Source organism: Tympanuchus pallidicinctus, unplaced genomic scaffold (genome assembly GCF_026119805.1).
Source record: "Tympanuchus pallidicinctus isolate F22 unplaced genomic scaffold, pur_lepc_1.0 scaffold5, whole genome shotgun sequence".
NCBI lineage: Eukaryota > Metazoa > Chordata > Aves > Galliformes > Phasianidae > Tympanuchus > Tympanuchus pallidicinctus.
In genome coordinates this window covers 24959371-24973725 of record NW_026294769.1, presented here as the reverse complement: position 1 = coordinate 24973725, position 14355 = coordinate 24959371, and the positions used below count along the sequence as shown (strand labels likewise).

The 14355-nt window shown below is 42.5% G+C and overlaps 1 protein-coding gene across 1 annotated transcript in view; it reads left to right on the top strand.

Annotated features, from left to right (window-relative positions):
- LDLRAD4 (low density lipoprotein receptor class A domain containing 4) overlaps positions 1 to 14355 on the top strand; it is a 271366-nt gene that overhangs the window by 87992 nt on the left and 169019 nt on the right. Inside the window, exon 3 of the mRNA XM_052704089.1 lies at positions 7446 to 7905. Within this exon, the coding sequence (XP_052560049.1) occupies positions 7866 to 7905 (40 nt within the window). The 5' untranslated portion in view covers positions 7446 to 7865. The remainder of the gene's footprint in view (positions 1 to 7445; positions 7906 to 14355) is intronic.

The following is a 14355-nucleotide window of genomic DNA, read 5'->3' as shown; positions in this document are numbered from 1 at the left end:
TGGTACCTAAGCATTTCATTGCTCCTTAACCCACAGGTAAAAGCAGCATCCACTTTAATGTTGGGATCAGAAGCCTAGAGAGATCGTAACACATCCAAAAAAAAAACAAAAACAAAACACAGGCAGATCTCCTAAGTCCAAGAAAAAAGATGCTATATCATTATTTTCTTCCTTTTCTCATCTCCATGCTGAAAGTTGCAGTTGTTGGAACTAAGAGGTACTGAGGGAACTACTTAAGCCCGATTGACTGTGGAGTTTATAAGCAAATATATTTGAATGCTTGAGGTTGTTGCACTGAGTTGAGAGCTCAGTTGTAATATAATGGTAACTTTGCAATTTCATCTTGCTGTTGTTGCTAGATACTGGGCAAAGTTGAGACGTGGGCTTCAGAAGGGGAGGCAGATGTTGGAATCTCTGTTGCTTCATGCAGCTCATTATAGCTTTGTGTCAAAATCAAGACTGGTAGAATAGGGAACAGCAGGCTCCAGGATTTTTCAGTCATCTAAAATATGGTGTAGTTCTGTGGGAGAAATTTTAGATATTTTTTACGAGAGTCCTTCTGAATACAAACGTACTGCTTCGGTGGTGGTGGTGGTTTTTATGGCACTGGTATATGATCTGCATAGGCAGTTGGAACTGGCCACTGCCCTTTTGCACCCAGCTCTGCTGCAGGGCTGATATCCCCTGTCCTGCCTGGGGGAGTCGCTGTGCCCAGTGCCTGTCCCCAGTTTCTTTTAACTGAGGTGAGCTTGTCTGGAGGGCACTCTGCTTCCATTTCTTTTTGCATTTGGGCCACTGAGGCTGTAAGTAAACCAGATGAATTCTTGTGGCTTGGTTTCATCTGCAGGATGCTAGAAATGGCTTCGTGTAGTGATGTGTGTGACGTGGCAGCAGGCCTTGCTCCTGTGTTCCTTCTGCTCCTGAGCAGCTGCTGCTCACAACAGATGGATTTGGATAGCACTGGCTGAAACAGCCCTCCTGAAAGTTACAGAATTCTTGTCGGTGCTTCTTCAGTGAGGTGGCAGTCTATGTGAATTAAATTGTGAAGCTCATGTTTCGTTTTCAGGTTCCCATGGGTAGCTCTTCCCGTAGTTCTCAGTCATGTTTTCAGGGAGGGCTGTATATACGTCTTTGTCAGTGTCTGTATGCTGCCTGACATTTTCACGTGGGAGATGCTGTCTTCAGTATTTCCTTTCCAGAACAATCACAGTACAGATGTTTCTGCCTTGAAAAACTTAAGTGCAGCTTGGCCTAGATTCCCCCAGTTTGCTTTTTATGAGCAAAACTGGTACATATATGTGAATCCTTGCACGTGTATGTGTATATTAGAATTCTTGGCTGCGGTGTTCAGTGGGAGGGATTTGGTGTGCCCCTGTTCCCTGGAGGGTAGGCCGGGAGCACTGCTTGCTTGCTGCTGTTATGTGAGGTTTGTCACTGGAGGTAACAAGCGTTCACCTTCTATTATCCTTAAAATCCTCTGTAAAGACACTGGGAAGCTTGGGCTGGCTAAAAGCTGGGAAATGGCTGTTGCATACTCTGGAAGCAGAGCTTGTAAACATCACGTGTTGCTTGTGGCTGTGGTGGGGATGCAGGGCCAGGACGCACCCCCATTGCTTTTGTTGAGTTGAAAAGAAGCCAGAAAAGATCAGCAAAGAGTTACTGTGGTAGGGGAGGGGGTGAGGACCATTTATTGACTGTCTCTATCATCTTGTGCTCAGCTCTGTGCTCAGCTCTAGGAACTAACTCTGTTCCTAACAGAGCATTGGCAATAGCAACATGATATTCTCCTCAGATGCTTCCTCTGCTGATGTGTCCCATGTGGCAGAGCAGCATTCAACCAGTGACATCCTTACCCTGGGAGCTCAGGCCTGGTAGCTGTGACTCACAACTTGTTTTTTGGGTGGTGCCCAGGGATACTGAATGCTCTTTGGGGTATAGTTAGTTATCGGATGCTCCAAAGCCTTGAGGTTTGCATCATCCCCCGGGTTTCTGGTGATGACTGGTTTCTGACACAAGTGAAAAGCTTGGGCTCTTTTCTCCAATCTGCTTAGTGTAACGTAGCTTTCACCAGCCTTCTGCAAATTCAAAACTGATGCTGTGATATTTTGGAAGAAGATTAATTGAGACTGGATTCTGCTCCTCCTACCTTGTCATTATTTTGGCGAATAAAATTCAGAGCTTAGGTTTCTCTCTTATTGATTAGGTTCACAGAGCAGATGATTAATGATTTCTTTTGACATCTTCTGGTAATTATAGTTTTATAAAGGTCCAAAAATAAACAATTTGCCCTGCATAACACAACTTGTACAATTTCTTGCAATAATTATCTCATCCAAGCCCAATAGCTTGTCATGGAGATTTGAGTGAACTTTTCCATTGGGGTTTTACTGCATTCTGTCAGTGGAACTATAGGGAAATATATGGCTCTTTACTTTCTTCAGAGAGATAGAATATAGAGGACTCACATTAATTATTTCAGTTAACAAGATTGATGGAAAGAAATGTGGCGTGCTCCTTTGTGTTATCAGTTATTTATAGGATTTGGCCAAGTGAAATATTCCTTGCTGTCTGATTACCAGAGGCTGTTTGCTTTGGCAGGAAGCTACTAAACAGGCCCATTTTATATCGGTGTTTCATTCAAAAGAGAAATAAACAGAAGCAGGAGGGTGGAGGAGGAGAAATGCTGTTACTGAAATGGTTTATTCTTATTCTTTAAAGCTGGACTTCGCCTGTGGTGTTTTTTGCAGTGTGTGTTGACATTGGCACTGGGGGATATGTCTTGCTTTCTGGATCACTTTGTAACAAGGCTAGAAAAAAAAAAAAATGCTTCATTTTGGCAATCTGCCCTCTTCTTGAATCCCGTTTCCTTCTCCAACTGATGTAGGGGGACCACAGCTTGCTTAGATGGTCCTCATGTTTGCTGCAAGTCAGAGGGTTCTATAACAAGAAGGAAGGAAGAAAGCTTGGATGCTATTCCTGAGCAAGCTGAAGCATATCTGAAAGTATCTACAAGAATAGGAATATATATGATGTAGCTTAACATGCAGACTAATTGTGTCAGCCACAGAAATTCACCAAAAAAGTGAAATACAGCAGCTGCTTGAAATGTCACAGCTAAGCTGTACAAACAGTGAAGATAGAAAACAAATGATGTATATATGTGAGTGAGAAAGATGTGATTAGGTAAATGTATTTTAAACATCTGGTTTTTGGTCTGATTTCTGTATGTTCTGTGAATGTCACCTTGAGTTTTCTGAGTGGTCTTTGAGTTATGAAGCACAGTAGTTCCCAAAACCCATAGTTCACTTAGCACTGGTGAGGTGTTATCTTAAAGAAGACAAATGATAGATGGAAGTAAATGAAGATCATACTGTGAAACACAGATCTTACCATCTAAGAAGAATTAGGTATAACTGATAAATATTAATATCTGGTTTAGAAGTCTCTGTAAGAAGAAAACCCAAAGCCTGGAAAACTCTAGCAGACTCCAGTTGGGGATGGAGAGGTAAGCTCTGCGTATGTACACATGCTTTATTTTCAATTGCTGTAGCAAATCACAGAAGATTTTTTTACAAGCGCTGTTTTATAAATATAAAGTGTCAGACTTTTTAAAAAATAAATTTTTAAAATTATTGTATTTTTTATATTTTTTAGCCAGAAGCTTCTTAGGTTTATATCCAGGTTGACACTGCCTCAAAACATAGGAAGTACTGGCCTTTCTGGGAAGGGTTTTGAAGCACACGGATAGTTCAGCACTGGCAGCCCTCCCTTCAGGAGGATTGCTGGTTCCTGGGTGCAGAGGCTTGTTGCAATCCCCTGTTGCTCCTGCCCTCCTGCAGCCACTGTTCAGCAGTGTTCTGCTGGGGGTTTTGGTACCACTGCCCTTTCACACTTCCTTAACCCAAAAGCTAAAAGCTCAAGCCGCGAGTCCTCCCTTGCTGAGGTTAAATTAAGCTGTAGCCCACAAGCTGGTCAGTAACTTTTTCAAGAAGTTAGATATGTGGGTTTGTTCCATAGACAGGCCTTTTAGGAGTGATCAGGGACTGTCCTTTGGAATGTCTTGTGCCACGGATGGGTGCGCAGGGGCAGGCAGTGCTCCTTGTGGCTGTGCCCCTTCAGACAGCGCATCCGTTGAGTTCTTGCTGTATGTGCGGGAACCAACAGCATGTGGCAAAGAAACAGGCTGTGTGTAGCGAGAGGAAATGGGGACAAAAAAAACCCCAAGCAAACCATGCTGCAGCATTTACATTTTGGTCAGCGTTTTTGAGTTGTTAAAGATGTTTAAGAGATACCAATCTTGGAAAAATTAGTGTTTTGCTGCTTTCTGTGCAAGCTCCTCGAGGCTTTCTCCTGACTAATGATTGCACAACACTTCATAAAATGTAGATATTATTGCAGGATTTAATTACGCTCCCTGGCTGCCGCTTCTCTCTCAGATTATTTTTTAAAGTGGCCCTTTAATATATAATCATTAGCTATTTAGAAAAGAGCAATAACAGGCTGGCTGGCTAAATATACCATGAGAACCTATAACTCACATAATGTGTCAAATAGTCCAAATATTTTGTTTGCAGTTTGTGTGAAGTTTAAGTGATGGTGTCTTTCCCAAGCTCAAATCTGAGAAAAGTGGAAAGGAGAAAAAACAACAACAACAACAAAAAGGTTTTGATTTTTTTTTCTTTAGTCAGGTAAGCACTTAGCTGAAAATCTCTATGGCACAGCCATAAAATATCCTGGTTTGCTTCAGAGACTCTTCTAACACTGCAATGGATGAATGAAAGCAGAAGTAGGAACAGAGTTCCTGTTGCAAAGGAGGTAACAGATGGAGCAAAGAGAAAGTATCCAGGCCTTTCTATTTTAGATTTTCTCTTTACCAATACAATGGGACATGTTCCCACTGTGTTCTCCACAGGTTGTGAAAACTTTAATGGGCAACTGAAGATCACACACTGTTGTAGTTCTGTCAGCACTGCTTAGTTTGCTGCCCATGTCCTGCCAGCTGCTTCCCAGCTCAGTGCCAAAGGAGAAGAGTGCTTCTTGCAGCAGATGATGCTCACTTAGGGTAATCGTGAGGTATTGGACTCTTCCTGCAATTGAGGCCTTAACAGAGGTCTTAAGCCTGATGCATGAGTGCAGTACCTTTTGAAGTTCGGGCTCCAGGTGAACTCTGCAAGTGTTTCAGTGTCCAGTATAGTTGTTGAAATCCCATTATTTCTCTGGGAACAAGCAGCTGTTACTGAATGTGCCAGCACTGTAGAGTTTCTGCAGCACCACTGTGTTCTTAACAAGCTTAGCAGGGATGCTGAAAATAATTTTTCTTCCACTAAAGTTAATTTTCAGAAAAGTAATTGTGTTTTATTCTCTAAACAATTGCAAGTGTGTTATATCTAGTATGAAGATGTAGCTATTTAGTAACATGAGAGATTTTCCCTGGTTGCTAAGGTATTGGTGCGAATCTCTTGAGAATCGTTAGGATGAGGAAAAACATCAAAATGCTGAAAATGGGATGCATCAAAATTGTGGATTTATAAACCAAAACCATGAGCTAGAAGGCTGAGAATGAATGCAAATATGGACCCATTCTTGTAAATATAGAAGAAACTCAGACCTCTAGAGAAAAAGCTGGAGAGATGAGTGCAGCATCTATCTGTAGTCATTATGGAATAGTTAGCATGCTGTGAGGAGCCAAGAGGAATTTGTGCTATGGTGTATGTATATTTTACTTGTTCAGTGGTATGTACTTTAAATTAAAATGACCTCATGTGAAAAGGCTATTAGTTGCACAGAGCACTTTGAAGGTCTGAGGTTGACGAATAGTATCTTGTCAAACATGAATCTAAGGTTTTAATTCAATTTTTTTGGGAATGAAACTGTTACGTGTAAAGGCTTTGTTTTCAGTTTTTCTTTCACTTTTGTGTTCTCTTCTGTTAAGTTGGGCTGTTTGGGTAAGAAGTGGGGAAAATGTCTTGAATGTGATCTGTAGCCTTATATGAGTTGAAAGTCCTGCGTTCAAAAATTTGTGTTTTTCAGAAATACTGACTTCCCAGAATTGAGAAAGCAGTAGCAATATCATTAGGATAGAAAATTCATCATAGCATCTCGTTTTTGTTCAGTGTATTCCAGAGAGTCAGCGCTCATCAGGTGTCACGCTCAATGGCAGTCATACACCTGAGAGCAGATTCTTGTTTGTCCATCACAAAAAGCCCTAATAAAGACATTGAGGCCCAGCCAGCTTTGCATGCAGTGGTGTGTGCAGAGCAGGAGGTGCTGCAAGCGGTGTGAGAATCCTCTTTGCATTTTGAGGGTCGTGCAGCCTTATGCTTCAGGCTGTTGGCTGGTCACAAGGTGCTACAGGTCAAGATAGACAAGGGTTGAGAAGCAGGCATGGATTGCATGTATCTACATTCGCACTGTTTGCTGGAGCATGCAGTGCTGGGACTGGTGGTGGTCCTGGTGCCTGCTGCTGTGGGCTGCCCCGGTAGGTGGACGTCATCCTGACCCAGTACTGCAAGTGCTGACTAGACTCATTAGTTAAAATCCATTAGTAGATTATAAGATCATCACTGACGTAGCTTTTACTTGCCTGTGCTGCTGAATGAGGGGAGCCAAGCACTGCAGAGGAGGAGGATGGCTGAGGAGCGAGTGGATTCTTCTCCCAAGTCCTCTTTTTTTTTTCTGTGAGCAAAACCATTCTTTTTTTTTTCTTAACCTTCTCCCTACATACGTACTTGTCTGCTGTTGTCCTTCAACCTATTAATGTATCCTAGTTTTCAGAAAACTAATTATGCTCTAGTTTTCAGGGAGTTGCAAACAGCCATGCTCTTGTGGAGAAGTAGTATCATGAACAGCTTTCCCACCTTTCCCTTGTACAGCCTATGGGTATTTTTAACATTACCGAATGTTGGAAGATGTCTGAGTTGTGTCATCTGTGTTACAGTCTGGATTTTAAACAGATAATCAATGGCACAGACGTAGAAAGGTTTTTAACCTCGGAAGACAGAATGGTGTGTAGAGCGTTGGCATCCAGTGCTTCGTTTTCCTGCTCCAAAAGCAGCTATATGAAATGCTAATAATCTCACTCTGGTTTTTGAATAGACTAGACTTTGAGAGCCTTGAGTATTTTTCCTTTTCCCTTTCAACTGCAATTTTGTTATTGTATTGCTGCCCCCATCTCTGCTAAATATGGCTTTTGAAATGTAAATCATATCATGTTCTCAGAGATGCATATGACACCCTCAGCACTGTTCCTCTTTGCACTTCAAAGAGCTGTGTGGTCACACTTTACATCTCAGCAAAATCGCAATATTTGCCTTCTGAAGATCTCCTTTAATGTGTACAATCAATCCCTGATAATGTGTTTTGGGTTTTTGTTCCCTGGAGTCTCTTAATTTTAATGTTGCTACAGGTCATCGGGAAACATAATCTCTTCTTTTTTAATTTCTCAGTGAGCGTGCCTGAGGGGGGACAGCACGAGAGAGGAGAGACAATTGAACACCACCACTGGCTGGGACCTGAAAAAATGGTGCTGGAGGAACAGAGGATTAGAACTTAGGTGTAAAAGGAAAATCGAGTCTTGGCAGATGATTTTCTTCATTTCCATATCCACCATGGCCCACATCCTCTGGCTGGCCGGTTGATGGGACTGTCCAACGCTTGCTGCTTGGGTTCAGTGCAGATAGCCCCAGTGCCTACAGAGTGAAAGACCCAGGATCAGGTGGCAATTGGATGGTGCCAAATCCAGGAATAGAAAGAGAAATGGACTCTGGCGAGCGAAGATGGAAGTGACTTGACAGCTCCAAGCTCAGCAGTTGTCTCCAGTAAGGACAGGTTAAAGTTGGAATCACAAGCTTCGCTGGGAGAGCAGTATGCAGGAAGCTGGTTTTCAGGCCACAAATGCTTTCACAGGTAAGGATTTCTCTTGTAATTAAGCTAGTACTTTTGAGGCAATTTTCTGGAGTTTTCAAAATAAGTTGAATAGCATCTTGTAGTGCTTCCACCTTAAGTAACGTTATAAAACATTTCACTTGATGAGCAGTTCAACTCTGGTATTAACAGTGAATAATATCTTTATTTTCTGTCCCCCTGAAATGGATTGTTATAAGCCTTAGGGAAGTTAAATCTTTGCTTTCCTCATTTCAAATACTCATTAACAGCTTAACAATGAGTAGCCTCCTGGGTCAGTTGGGCCTATCTCCGTTGTGTAAAATATAGTCTATTAAGTTGCTCTTAGCCTTAACATGGGATTTTGGTGAGGATACAGGATGGAAGTACTGTCAGGAGGCTTCTCAGAAACATGGCAGCGTTGAGATTTATCACTACAGCCAGAGTATGCCTCGGTGCAGAACTTGCTGCACCTGGTAGTGATAGCAAAGGGGGAAGCGGTTTTAAACTAACAGAGGGGAGATGTAGGTTAGATGTTAGGAGGAAATTCCTCACTCAGAGGGCAGTGAGGCGCTGGCACAGCTGCCCAGAGAAGCTGTGGTGCCCCATCCCTGGAGGCACTCAAAGCCAAGTTGGATGGAGCTCTGGGCAGCTGAGCTGCTGGGGGGCAGCTCTGCCCACAGCTGGGGGTTTGGGACTATGTGGGTTTTAAGGTCCCTTCCAACCCAAGCCGTTCTGTGATATTGTGCTAAGTTGTGCTTAAACTCCCTCCCCTCATGGCTCAGCTGAGCAGCAAAACTGAAATATTTAAACAATAACTGTTTCAACCTTCTCTAGTACACTTCTGTGTAGATGTATTGGAAATAATGTATTAAGAAAGGATACAAAGGTGGTGGGTCTCCCTGAGAGAAGCTCCCTCTAGTGTAAACTGCCCTGGAATGCACTGCATGTCTTCTGCCTGAAACTGATTTATAATCTGGGAGATGGGAGAAAGCAGGATCTTCTGATAACCTCTTTCCTGCTTTTCCCCCTCCCCTCCATCATCTGGCCAGCTGAGACTCTGTGAGAAATGGATAGAAAATCAGCTGGTTCTCTTGCTTTAGTGGGCCTAGAGAATGGATTAATACCAAAATGAAAATAAGTGATGTGTGAGACATATATTTCTCCATATAAAAAATTCTGCTTTCAAACGTTTGCTGGATTATGGCTTGTGTGTGTAGGAATATCATTTTCTGTCTCTGAGTTCCGTGCTGTTTGAGTGTTTCACTGCTACTGGGAGATGTGAAGTGAGGAACCATCGCAGGGCTTTCCTGCCTCTGCTGGACACACAGCATGCTCCCACAGCTCCCAGGTGTGATGCTTGGGCATTTTGTGCTTCTTTCTCCTTGCTACTCTGCCAGCCCTCCTCCACCTCATCTTCCTCTTCCTGCTACTCTTTTGCTCTCTGCAGAAAGCTTTGCCGTTCAGTATCTGTTCCCTCTTCCTGCCATGCCTTCTGCTGCAGCTTGTCTCTCTCTGAAAACTCTGTTACCCTTAACACCATTGTAATGTTATATTGTTTTCTTTACAACTTTAAACTCTTCTGCCACAGCATCTACTGTCCCTTAGTGCCTAGAAGGTCAGGTTCTTGGCTGGGATCAGACTGCTAAGGCAGCAGAATGTCAGATTGTTGCTAACCTCATTGCTGCTGCTGGGTAGAAGGGTATGGCAAATAATGAAACTGGTGTTCTTGGAGATCTGGGACAGCAGTCAGGTTGTGGTGACAACCCAGCAAATTCCTACCTGTTCTGGGAACTTTGAGAGCCTGAGCATTGTGCTCTCTCTCATAAAGAATTGTTATATTCCTTGGAGCTGCTCTCAGGTAAAGAAATTAAACATTTTGAAGTCTTGTTAACTAAATGTGTATTAATTCTTTAGTGCAGTTAAGTTGCACCATGGATTCAGGAGAATTCTAGAAGAAATGAGCAGGAGACCTGTAAAGCAAACAGGTGGAGTTACCATTGCTTTTATATGAGAAGAAGGCAGAGACTTCCATTTCTTCTGGCTTGAATTGAATTTGCTTTTTGGTGGTCCTTCATGTTCCTTGTTAGATTTCTATAGCACATCTTGCAGTTTACAGTGGGTAGGTGTGTATTTCTTAGACAAATTCATAGGAGCATGTTACGCTAGTGTAAACTCTGAGGTAACAATGTAGTGCTAGGTGCATGTAGTTCCTGCTCTTATCCTTGCTGTGCTGCTCCTATTATTGGTATGCTGAGTTAACTGTAGAAGTAAACAGTAGTGGCTAGTGGCAAAGGGGGCATGACCACATGTGGAAGTGAGCTAATTTGTACCAAAAAAGCTGTTGTCCAAAAGCGGTGCAGTGTCAACACTGAATCTAGCTATGCCAAGTGGTTGTAGCTATTGGAACAACTAGGGTAATCATTTTCAATTTACAGTGGAATGTAGTGCTGCCAAAAGAAGCTGTGGAGGACAAGACCTCTGTGTTGTAGCCACCTTTAGAGTGTTTGGAAACACTCATTTCTACCTTTCCTAATATGCTGTGACCTAGGAAGGCTTACTGGTAAGGTTAGAAGTTACTTTCATCCTGTCTTTAGTGTTCAGTTTACCAGTACAGATGCCAGAGTTGCTGTTTGTTACAGATGGCTCTTGTTTGATGAGATATACTGTATTTACCATTTATTACTAAACAGCAGTATGTGGTAAAACCCTTTTAACTTTACTGCCTTAATACTGATTTCAGTGGATTGTGCAAGTATGATAGGTTTGGGATTGCAGAATGTAGAAAAGGCAATGAAAGCGCGTGTAGGCTTGATTAGGAAAGAGATGGCTGAGCCTATGATGATAAAAGGCAATTTGAGTGATAGCAATCATGTTCTTCAGAAGATGAGAGAATTTCAGAATGAAAGCAATAGTATGCAAGGAAATAAGCTCATAGGACTGACAGGAAAGATTTCTTGGGAAACAACCTAAAAAACACAGAAAGGCTTACAGTTTTTAAAGGATCTAGCTTTTTCTAGTCATAATAAAGAGTTTTAAAAGCACAAATAAAAGGCGTCTCCATTTAAAAAAAAAAAAAAGACATGATCTGAAAAATGAGAAGGACTTGACCAGAAATTAGATACTATATGTATTACCAAGGTGAACACAAAAGAGTACAAAAGGTCCAAATTTGATAGGCCAAGGCACAACAGTGCAGCTGGTAAAATATGTGGTACAAGAAAACATACTATATCCTCACTAGTAATAAGAGGAAGACTGACTTTCTGTATTACTAATAGAGAAAGAAAAGCAAAACTCATGATCTGATGTGTGCAGGTTGGACCAAGTAGTTAATGACTTTTTTTGCATCTTTCTTTGCCAAAAAGGAAGATTGCAATCAGGTGGCAAGAAAAGGAATTCTACTTCTAGACAGGTACGAATTCTGAACAGAACAGAACTGATAATAAACTAATTAGATGAGATAGGTATTTTAAAAGAAACGGCAGCTTACTAAATTATCTCTTCAGCACAGTATGAAATAGCTTGAGTAGTATCTGAGCAATTAGCAGTTCTGGTGGAGAACATTTAGAGGACAGTCGAGGTTCAAAAAAAAAACTGAGTTGTGAAGGGCCCAACAGTGCTTCTACTTGTAAACTTTCCTGGGTTCTCTTTTCCCCCCCTTTGAAGTAGATGGCTAATCTCAGTCTTTGGGGAAAAGATGTCAGAATCAAAAAATGAGCTTGTGTGTGTTTTGTTTTTACAACTAACCCGTCAATGATAATGAGATAAATATATGTAAATTGTTCTCTTCCAGGATGTACCTTGTCAGTTGAACCTAGCTTCTCTGTGAGCAGAGAAAGCATGTCTTGATTTTGGAAGGCTATCACTCTTTCGTTAACAGGGTGGCAGTGTGGGCTACAAGGTAGGCACCCACTTGGCTGGAAAGTTATTCTCAGGTTAATTAACAGTGATTCATAGCCAAGCTGGAAGGATATGTCAAGTGTGATTCTGCCCAGGATTGCTTGAAAATATTCAATATTTTAATTAATGACTTAGATGATAGAATCTGCATGCAGAATTTCCAGATGACACCAATGAGGGAGAGGATGTAAACCCTCTCAGCACAAGATTAGAATTCAGAATTAATGCGGTCTATTGAAGAACTGATCTAAAATAAATATGATGCAGTTCATTAAGGACAAGTTCTAAATTGTGGTTGGGCTGGAATAATCAGTTGTGTAAATCAAAATGTAGTATAACTGGTGAGACAGCAGGTCTGCAGAAAACAGATGGGCAGTTGCAGGAGACCAGAAAATGGCTGTGAATCAACAATACTATGTCATAAACATTATGCTAGAATATATGGACAAGAGTCTGTGTGGAAGACATGCAAAATAATTTTTCCACTCTGCTTAACATTTGTGTGGCTGGTTCACCACTTCTGCTGTGAGCAGCACTCTTTGGGCCTGTTGAAAGCATCCAGGGAAAAGGAAAATTGGCCAAAGCTCTGTATGAAGTGGCGCTTGAGAATTTAAAAAAAAAAAAAACAACAACAGAGCTCTATTTCAGAGCAGCAATTCTCAGATTCTGAAAGCTGTTTTTCCTTAGGTTTCCATGAAGCAGTGGGCTTTTGTGCTGGGACGTCTGACACCCTGAGCTGGATGGCCATGATGAGTGTATGTGTGCAGGGGCTGCAGTGATGTGATGGGTGGGAGACCTGCCTCTCTGGCATGCTTCCTAGCTGCCGTGAAGGGAGCACGTCCTACCAGGGTCTCCCTTGGTGCTGTGCCAGTGCGAGGGTATCGGTGGTGGGGAACAGGAGCAGCCGAGGTCCGTGTTTTAAAATCAGCTCCTTTTACCAGTGTGTGTTTTGAGTGCTGGTGTAGCAGAACAGAGTGAGTCTGAAGTCAGCTCTCCATCACTGGCAAGTGTGTGGCATGGGGAGATCCAGGATGATCAAAGGATAAGGGGAATACTGTAGGGTGAATTAAGAATCAATGGATGAAGCATCCTGACCTCACAGGGTCAGCTTAGGTCTATCAGGATTTTATTAGCACCGTCTCAGCATAAGCTCTGACAGACCTGAACTGACTCTTGGGCATTCCTGCCTTGTGACCTTCTGCACTGCTAGAGGGATTATTAGCTCAGGTACTATGGAAACTGGAATAAATAGCAGGAGGTTGCTTTATGCAGTGGGCCCTTGCTCTTCTGTCTAGCACTGACTATTTCTGTCTCCTTATCCTGCTCTGTCATTGCTTCGCATCCTCTCCATCACATCTTTTCCTGTGGAAGTGATTCTACCCTCAAATCTTTCTATAATCCCTTGCAGCCTTATCTCAATGTCATTGTCACCAAAGCCTGACCTTGGGCAATATCCAAGCAGGCAGAGTTACTCCTAGGAAGAGCGACTTGACCTGGTTGATGCTCCACCAGACCCCACTTTGGCAGAGAAACTGAGTTTGACTTTCGGAGTTCCTCTTGGCCAGAGGAATGCAGCTTGAGGGAATGCCCTCACCTCTCCTCTGTATACCTCTAGCACTGAGGACTTCTGTTGTGTTTCCTGTTCAGGGTTTTGTGCTTTGCCAGCCTCTCACCGCCTCTTCTCCCAGTGTCCGGTTCCCCTCTGTACTGAGACTCCTCCATCATTCCCCTTTTGGGTTTCACTGTAGGATTCCATACCCTTGTGGCCATCTTCCTACTTTTTCCTACTGTCCTTCACCTTCTCTTGTTTCTGGACTTCTTCCACTTCCAGACCAACTCACTACAGATAACCTCCAAGTTTGTCTAAAAGCCTCTTCCTCTCTTTTACAGACTCAGCCCTTCTCTTCTTCCTCCTCAGGGGTATCTCTCTCTACCTCATACCTCAGGTGCAGGAAGTTCTGCTGGTTTATATGGGACCTTTCTGTGCACAAGGTGATGGAAAGCCTGATGCTTCATTTGGCTCCTTTCTCTCTTTGCCTGTTTGGCTTAACTGGTGATATATTGGGTGAAGATGTCTGGCCTTGGAGTTATGGTTCCAGAATAGAGAGGCTCCTTGGAGGGATTGCACAGGAGACTGGAAAAATTGCTCCAGCAGATTGCATATGCTTCAGTTGGCCATTATTTGTTCAGAGATTAAAAGAGTGAGGGAAGATGTGATAACCATTCAAAAATATATGGAAATTTCATGTAAAGAGGAAGATGATAAAATCTGTTTTTCGGTTTTGTGAGGATAGACAAGCTTGCTATAGTGGGGAGACGTAGGTTAGACGTTAGGAAAGTCTTTGTAATGGTAAGAGTAGTTAAAAACTGCAGTTGATTGCCTGGGGAGATTGCAAAGTCTCCGTCACTGAAGGTTTTTAAGAACAAGTTAGACTAATATTTGTCAGGAATGGTTTATGTATGGTTGATCTTGCCCTGGGGCAAGGGGATGGACTTCATGAGAGCACTTCCAACCTTACTTTCCTGTGATTCTATTATTGCTGCTTCCCTGGATAATGAATGTACGTACAT